This window comes from Boleophthalmus pectinirostris, unplaced genomic scaffold (genome assembly GCF_026225935.1).
Source record: "Boleophthalmus pectinirostris isolate CB_2022bp ecotype Guang Dong unplaced genomic scaffold, ASM2622593v1 HiC_scaffold_12, whole genome shotgun sequence".
NCBI lineage: Eukaryota > Metazoa > Chordata > Actinopteri > Gobiiformes > Gobiidae > Boleophthalmus > Boleophthalmus pectinirostris.
Window position 1 is genome coordinate 4,055,802 of NW_026571018.1, and position 9,304 is coordinate 4,065,105.

At 42.4% G+C, this 9,304-nt stretch overlaps 1 protein-coding gene across 1 annotated transcript in view; it reads left to right on the plus strand.

Moving 5' to 3' along the window:
• Positions 1-4,939: 4,939 nt before the first annotated feature.
• The window catches only part of LOC129407488 (homeobox protein CDX-1-like), a 14,112-nt gene continuing 9,747 nt past the window's right edge, over positions 4,940-9,304 (plus strand). The window contains exon 1 of the mRNA XM_055148702.1: positions 4,940-5,168. Coding sequence (XP_055004677.1) covers positions 4,940-5,168 — 229 coding nt within the window. The remainder of the gene's footprint in view (positions 5,169-9,304) is intronic.

Sequence of the window (9,304 nt, forward strand, 5' to 3'; positions counted from 1 at the left end):
AAAACTGGATCTGTGTCGTTCAGACTGTCATTAAAAGATCAGATACAGGTCACAAAGAGGCGAAAAAATCTGATTTGGGTCACTTCAGGCTGCAGTCTGAATGTCGACAATCCACAGTGTTCAAATCTAAACGAAGCTCATTGAGGGCGGCAGTTATCTCGCATTCTATTATTCGGTAGTTGATAAATCCGAGTCCGTTCTCCCGACATCCGTTGCAGTTTGACAATTACATGATCAGAAAAAACTCTACTGTCAGATGAAGTGAAAGAAAGTCTAAAAGTCACTACAAAGGTTTTAGAAGACATTTTCTCTACACAAAAAAAGTTGTGACGTAAATCCAGTCGAACGAGCCCGAGTTTGATCCTGATTCGATTGGCCATTCCGTTGCACTTTCTCGAGGTGGAGGTCGTTTTTTTCCCTGAATCCCAAGCGCAAGAGAACACAGCTTTAGTGCGGCTAATCTGGAGTCAAGTTCCATATTTGTATTTATGAGCGCGGGTGTCATAGCAACCAAAGAGCCAATCAGGAGTGAGGCTGTTGAAGGTAACGCCCCTTCCCACGCACTAGGATACGTTGGCAGGCAGTGGGTGCTTCAGGGTGAGCAGACGTCCCTGTTTACCCGGGACAGACCCAGTTTTGAGCCTTTTGTTTTGACGTGAACGGAGTCTGCGTCTCTCCGATTGGTTAATCCTCCTGTCAATCACGCTCTTTGGGATTGAGGAGGCGGGACACAGTTCCACATCCACTTGTCTTTGTAAAGTTTTTTCAAAGCCTGTATTTTTGGACAAACAAGTAAGCGGATTATATATATGTATAATTCTTTTTACTTTTTCAGGACCCCAACACAATATTTTCTTTGCAGCTGATGTGAGCGTCGTACACCGGGCGTCTGTCTGCGGTCAAGTCGCCTTCATCTGAGAGTTCACAGTGTGATTGGTTTGACTGATGTCCTGTCGATTTGAGCTCCCTGGCACTACTGCATATGCGCACGACGCCTTTACAGTTTAAATGCCGTCGAGCTCCTGATGCAGAAGTGAAGTAACAAGTCACATTTCAAAGTGTATTGGTATTGGTTGGTGTTGGTTTTATTGTATGTTTTGACCAGTTAAGCATCGACATGTGTGTGTTGGATTTGTGGCAGAATATCTACGTTAGATAATTGAATAGTTTGGATTTAATATTTGATTTTATCTTTATCATTTTCATTACATTGTATTTTATTTTGTTTCCATGTGTAGAAAGTCCATGTCCACTCCATGTCCAGAGATCCAGTCGTCGAGGATCCACCTTCGACTGCTGCACAGATCTTTGCACCTGGCTTCAGGGTGGGGTCTTGGTGACGGCAATCTGGGCGACGTAACTGGCCTCTGTGTCGAACTCATCATACGGGGCTTCGGAAGCCCCTCCTCCTCAGAGGAGGCCCCAGGGAGACCCAGGACACGCTGGAGGGACTATGTCTCTGGGCTGGCCTGGGAACGCCTTGGGGTGAAGGAAGTCTGGGAGTCGCTGCTTAGACTGACGCCCCCGCGACCTGGCTCTGGATAAGCAGAAGAAAATGGAGGGATGGATGTGTAGAAAATGTTTTTACTTTGTTTAGAAAGGCACTGTATAAATCAAATATCACTCTATTATAATATTAATATTAACACTATATTCATGTTTTAGCCTGTGATATTTATTTAATATATTTGAGTGTTTCCAGTCATTTCTTTCTCTTATATAGTGGGAGCCTTATTTGATAGAAGATATCACCCTGTCGAAATTAGCTACCTCTACACAAATTCATGTAAATGAGTGAATAATGGTGATTCTACAGTAGAAGCATTATTCGATGGTTAAATTGTCCTGTCGATATGTGCTACCTTTAGTCGGAGCCTATTTGAGCAGAATACGACTGTCAAAATGAATTACACATATTCATATAAATGAATAGAAATTTGACATAACTAAAGTCTGATCATCGTGTGCAAACAGCATCAAACCTGCATCTCTAATCCACAAACAAATATGTTGTAAAATTTGAGGCCAGGGTTCGGCTTTATTGGATCTATACAACTGTACATGGAAAAACATAAAATCACTTATCACAGAACTCCGGCTCTACATGATCCTGGAATTTGAGCTTTCTTTTCTCCCCAAGGTTTCTCCCGCCAGCGTCAGCAACAGGTCAACAGTGACTGAACTGCGACGCCCCCAACATCACGACACAGCAGGAAGACACGTTACCTTTAACTCTCTCGCTGCTCAAATTTGCCTCTATAACTGATGGCCTTAATGAGATTCATTTGGCTGGAGCTATTCGTGACATCACAATTACATAATTAGTTTACTTCTTTTTTTTGGTTGATGCATTTCGCCCAAAGTTCGGTCGATGTATTTTGCCCAAATATTCGGCCGACGCATTTCACCCATAATTCAGTCATTGCTTTTCGCCCAGAATTCGATCGATATATTTCGCCCAGAATTCAGTCGATGCATTTCACCCAAAATTTGGTCAATGCTTTTCGCTCAGAATTCGGTCGGTGCATTTCGTCCAGAAGGAGAGGAGCCAGTTGAGGTGGCTCGGGCATCTGTTCTGGATGCCTCCTGGACGCCTCCCTCGGGAGGTGTTCCGGGCATGTCCCACCGGGAGGAGGCCCCGGGGAAGACCCAGGACACGCTGGAGGGACTATGTCTCTCGACTGGCCTGGGAACGCCTCCGGGTTTCCCCGGAGGAGCTGGAGGACGTGTCTGGGGTGAAGGAAGTCTGGGAGTCCCTGCTTAGGCTGCTGCCCCCGCGACCCGGCCCCGGATAAGCGGACGAAAATGGATGGATGGATTTCGCCCAGAATTTGGACGATGCATTTCGCCCCGATCCCAATCAAAACCTTCGCCCCCTGGTCACGTCTCTGTCCAAACGTTCGTCATCAGTCCCGCGCCTTTTCTGTTTCCTTTACAACACTTAGGCCGAGATCTCGCGTATTCTCGTGCCTTCTCGCGGCGTTTGCTCGCTCAGTTCCGTTCCCACGCTCGCGCTTCTGTCACGTGACGATGTGAGCTGTTTGAACTCGCCGCTCTTTTGTCTCGCGCTCGTTTGTCGGCTCGTTGGCGCTGCCTTTGATGAGGCCTTTGATATGCGGCGCGCGAGTGTTATGCAAATGAGGCCGAGCCGCACGCGCGCATCTCACTGACGCCCGACAAACGTGACAGCGTCATGACGGCGGCACGTGACCCCCAAGTATAAACACCCGTGTGTCAGATGCCCTCCCAGACTCTGAGTAAAAATATAGAATAAAGCACTGAGAGAAACTAAACCAGGACTAAACCAGAACTAAACCAGGACTAAACCAGGACCAAACCAGGACTAAACCAAGACTAAACCAGGACCAAACCAGGACTAAACCAGAACTAAACCAGGACTAAACCAGGACCAAACCAGGTCTAAACCAGGACCAAACCAGGACTAAACCAGGACTAAACCAGAACTAAACCAGGACCAAACCAGGACTAAACCAGGACTAAACCAGGACTAAACCAGGACCAAACCAGGTCTAAACCAGGTCTAAACCAGAACCAAACCAGGACCAAACCAGGTCTAAACCAGGACTAAACCAGGACTAAACCAGAACTAAACCAGGACTAAACCAGGACTAAACCAGGACTAAAACCAGGACTAAACCAGAACTAAACCAGGACTAAACCAGGACTAAACCAGAACTAAACCAGGACTAAAACCAGGACTAAACCAGAACTAAACCAGGACTAAACCAGGACCAAACCAGGTCTAAACCAGGTCTAAACCAGAACCAAACCAGGACCAAACCAGGTCTAAACCAGGACTAAACCAGGACTAAACCAGGACCAAACCAGGACTAAACCAGAACTAAACCAGGACTAAACCAGGACCAAACCAGGACTAAACCAGGACTAAACCAGGACCAAACCAGGTCTAAACCAGGACTAAACCAGAACTAAACCAGGACTAAACCAGGACTAAACCAGGACCAAACCAGGTCTAAACCAGGACTAAACCAGAACTAAACCAGGACTAAACCAGGACCAAACCAGGACTAAACCAGGACTAAACCAGAACTAAACCAGGACTAAACCAGGACCAAACCAGGTCTAAACCAGCACTAAACCAGGACTAAACCAGGACCAAACCAGGTCTAAACCAGGACTAAACCTGAACTAAACCAGGACTAAACCAGAACTAAACCAGGACTAAACTAGAACCAAACCAGGACTAAACCAGGAACAAACCAGGTCTAAACCAGGTCTAAACCAGAACCAAACCAGGACCAAACCAGGTCTAAACCAGGACTAAATCAGGACGCACAGAGTCTGGAGCAGGGCAGATCTGCCTCCGGCTCATCTGAGTCCGGGTCTAAGTCCAGACCTGGTCCTGGTCCACGCCCTCGCGGTCTGTGCGCGTGAGGAGCAGGGTCCTAAAAGTCACGTGACCGCAGCTTTAAGTGATGACGCTGCGGCGCGAGGACAGGTGTCCGCGCGCACAGGTGAGAGCACAGTCCTGCTCCAGACTCGGACTCAGACAAAGCTGGGACCTAAACCAGGATCTAGACCAGGATCTAAACCAGACTACAGTTGGACTTGACCTGTTTTTTCTTTCGGTCTGTTATGTGTTGTTTTCTTTGAGCGGGTCCTGACCCCTGGAGCTCCTCTGGACCTGGACCAGACTCACAGACCGAGCTCAGGTCAAACCTCCCGGCTCTTCTCTCCTCCACCCGAGCATCCTCCCTCCTCTCCCGGCCCCCGAGTCCTTCCCTCCGGTCACAGCACCCCGGGAATCCGCCCTCGTCTCCCCGGCTCTCCTCTCTTCTCTCCGGGTCACTCTCCTCCTCTCCCCGACTCTCCTCCTCCTCTCCCCGGACCCCCGTGAGTCCTGGACTCGCTCTGGTCCGGCCCTCGCTCCAGGCTGGACCCCTCAGGCCACGGGACCATGTACTACCTGCAGCTGGACAAAGAGCCGCTGTACCCGGCTCAGAGTCGCTTCGTGGCTCCTCCTCAGTACCAGGACTTCGCCGCATATCATCACCACGCGCACCCCGGGCTCAGCGAGGCTCCCCCGGCCCCGCAGCCCGGGCCGGGTGCCTGGAGCCCGGCTTACCCTGCGCCCCCGCCCCGGGACGACTGGTCCTCGCACTACGGACACGCCGCTCCGAACGCAGGTACCGCGCACCCGCACAAAACAACATCTAAAAATATGAAAATACATCGTGCAACACTTAAAATAAGAAAAACAACAACTTTTTACGCTTAAAATAAGAAATAATAATAATAAAAAAAAAAACTTTTTGTGTTTAAAATGAGAAAAGACAACTTTTTTGACTTAAAATATAAGAAAATCATACAATTTTTTGCACTTAAAATAAGACAAAACAAAACTTTTTTGTGTTTAAAATAAGAAAATCAGCAATTCTTTGTACTTAAAATAAGAAAACAACAACAATTTGTTGTGTTTAAAATAAGAAAATCATAAATGTTTTGTGCTTAAAATAATAATTTAAAAAAACAAAACAATTTTTTTTGTTTAAAATAAACAAAATTAAGTGTTGCTTGAATAAAAAAAACACTTATTCCATTGTTACATAATTTTATTTGTCAAATTGAATCGACTCAAATAAAGTCAAATATTCTTAATTATTATTAATTATTATTCTTAAAGTCTTTTAACTCACCTAGATATTGTTTTTTTTCCAGCGCAGTCTCATTTTCACTTAAATCATTGAGTTTTTTAAATCATTTAGGCTTAATTAATTTAGAACGTTGCTTTAATTGAATCTTTAACCAGTTTTTTATGACCAGTATAAATACTTTTATGTTTATGACAATGATAACGCGCTAAAAGTGATTTTGTGATGCCAGAGTCACGCTACGGGAGGGAAGTATATAAAAAAAAAAAACTAAATGTAGGTGAGTTAAAATGACAAATTAAGAACATTTTACTTTATTTTGAATCGATTCAACTTGACAAATAAAATGATCTGCCAATGGAATAAAGTGTGTTTTTCTAAACTTGTTTTCTGTTTTTTTGTATTTTAAGCACAAAAAGTTCTTGTTTTTCTTATTTTAAGTGAAGCACAAAGTACAAAATTTTACATACAAAGTGAAATTTACTCAAACTTTTTAAATTCAAGTCATCTTAACTTAACTAGATTAAAGTTTTTTTGGTCTGTTTGGAGTCTATTTTATTTGACTTTTTAGCTGGTGTAACATCGTCCAAATTAACTTTTATTTTTATTGTGGCCTACGCAGTTTTTAAAATAAATGCTCACAAAGTTAATTTCATTTATACACTGAAAAAAACAACAACAATATGTAGGTGAGTTAAAATGACTTAAATGAACAACATTTGACTTTATTTGAGTCGATTCAACTCATTCAACTCGACAAGTAAAATGATCGACCAATGGAATAAGTGTGTTTTTCTTAATTCAAGCAACAGTCGATTTTGTTTCTTATTTTAAGCTCAAAAAGTTGTGTTTTTTTTTTTTTTTGTTTGTTTTTTATTTAAGTTAAAAAAGTTGTGTTATTGTCTTATTTTAAGTGCAGCAAGATGTATTTTCATATTTTAAGTACAAAAGGTTTTATTCCACTGGCAGATCATTTTACTTGTCAAGTGAAATTTACTCAAATCATGATAAAACTTTCTTAATTCAAGTCATCTTAACTTGACTAGATTTAGTTTTTCTGGTCTGTTTGGATTAAAATTTATTTTATTTTTTAGCTGGTGTTACATTGTCAAAATTAACGATTATTTTTATTGTGACTTATGCAGTTTTAAAATAAAATTCTATCAAAAAATATAGAAAAATTAGGCAAATTCATTTCATTTATTGTATATTTTGGGGTGAATATAAATAGAATTCAAGTCAATATTCAATCAATCAATCAGACTTTATTTATAAAATGTTTTTTATACAAAAAATGTTAAACAAAGTGCTTTACAGTGATTAAAAACAATCCCACATTTCCCACATTCCCTCTCTGGTCCTCGTCAGGACTCGCGCTGTAGAATTTTGTAATAACTGCAAACCTGAGATCCTCTTTTTGGGAAGAGCAGAGAGCAGCAGGGCGTTACACTCGTCTGTTGGACTGGTGATAAAAGCATCAGTGTCTCTGTGTTGGTCCGAGAGGGAACAGGCCGGACTCTGGCTGTGTTTTTTAAGTGATAAAAAACTATTTTTGTGATGTTCTTAATGTGTGAGATAAAAGTCAGCTCAGAGTCAAAAATAACGCCCAGGTTTTTTACTTAAGGAGAAGGGTTAAAAGACTGTGGGCCTCAGGACCAACGACTAAAACCTCAGTTTTGTCCTGGTTAAGCTGGAGGAAGTTTTCTGCCATCCAGGATTTGATTTGTAGAAACAGTTAAAAAGAACATCCACTGGTCTGGTGTCGCCAGGAGACATGGAGATGTAAAGCTGTGCATCGTCTGCGGACATGTGGAAGTTGATTCCACGCACACCACAACACCACAACACCACAACACCACAACACCACAACACCACAAAACCACAACATCACAACATCACAACACCACAACACCACAACACCACAAAACCACAACACCACAACACACACTCACAACACCACAACACCACCACAACATCACAACACCACAACACATCACAACACCACAACACCACAACACCACAACACCACAACACCACAACATCACAACACCACAACATCACAACACTCACAACACCACAACACCACAACACACACACAACACCACAACAACACACAACACACACACCACAACATCACACCACACAACAACACAACACCACAACACAACAACACAACAACACAACAACACAAACAACAACACAACAACACACAACATCACAACACAACAACACAACAACACAACAACACCACAACATCACAACACAACAACACCACAACACCACAACATCACAACTGTATGTAGTGCAGTTTTTATTATTATTATTATTTAATTTTTTTTTGTAAATGTCTGTTGCTCACTGGCTTTTATTTTGAAAAAGTCCACTGTGAGTGTTTCTTTAAGTTTGACGTCTTTTCTTTACACTTTTTTCACTTTTTTCTGACCACGTGAGCTGCAATGTGTCGAGCCTCCGCGGGCTGCCGGGCCAGATGAGCCGTGGGTTCTGAGCTTCTACGGGCTCCTAGAACCAACCGGGCCGTGGACGCCGGTTCACGGGTCTTTGTCTTCTCCTTCTTCCAGACGCCCGTAAGGCGTCCAAACAGAGGTGTCCAGTGTGTTTTTTGTCGCTGAGGTCTCGTTTACATAATGCTCTCACAGTGTATTCACGAAGGTCCGGGAGATTTGGTGGTATGATCCCACCCATAACTCTATGAAATATGATTAACTCAAACAACTGTCAATCTCAAACTTTCTTCCAGCCACAGAACGTCCTGCAGGTGTTTGTTTAGTTCAGTGCTGCAGAGGGAGTCACTGATTTATCCAGATACCACTGGAAGAAAAATTGTGATTGGTCCATTTCCATTCCATTATATTAACCCTTTGTTTCCCAAGAAATATCAGTCCAAGTTTATGACACTGATCTAGAAATTATTACTAGTGTCGTGTTTATTACTCACTGAATAAAAAATATTGAAAAAATATATTAGTAGTACAAAAATTCATTCAATATTTTTTCTTGAGCCTTCAGAAAATGAAGACTCTGAAGGTTCAACTCTGAAAGAAATGCTGTTTGCACAACAAATGTTTGGCTCTTTCATTTACATTTACAATAAAAGTGCAGCTATACACTACTTTTTAATTCATTCATTGGTTTTGCGTATAACTCATGTGATTAATCACAATTACTATTTTTTATTTTTGCCCAGCTCTAGTATTAATATTACAGTGTGTGTGTTTATGTTTGATTGAGTGACTGTAAAAAGCATAAATCAGATGGAATAATGGGATCATCTCCGTCGTAATAGGCCTATTTTCAGATTTTTTATGTGTTTTCTGAAGAAATTAAATGTAAAGTGGATTGAAGTAATAATTTATTGTAGTAATATATATTTGGCTTTTGAAAACATTTAAAACTGCAGATCTCGAGTCACTTTTAAAAATTGTAATTATTTGCAATTTACTCTAAAATTCTCTGCATTAATTGTCTCTGTGTCCCTCTTGTCCCTTGTTTCCCTCTTCTCCCTCTTGTCCCTCTCTTTCCTCGTGTCCGTCTTGTCCCTTGTTTCCCTCTTCACCCTTGTGTTCCTCTTGTCCCTCTTGTCCCTCTTGCCCCTCGTGTTCTTCTTGTCCCCCGTGTCACTCTTGTCCCTCATATCCCACGTGTCCCTCTTG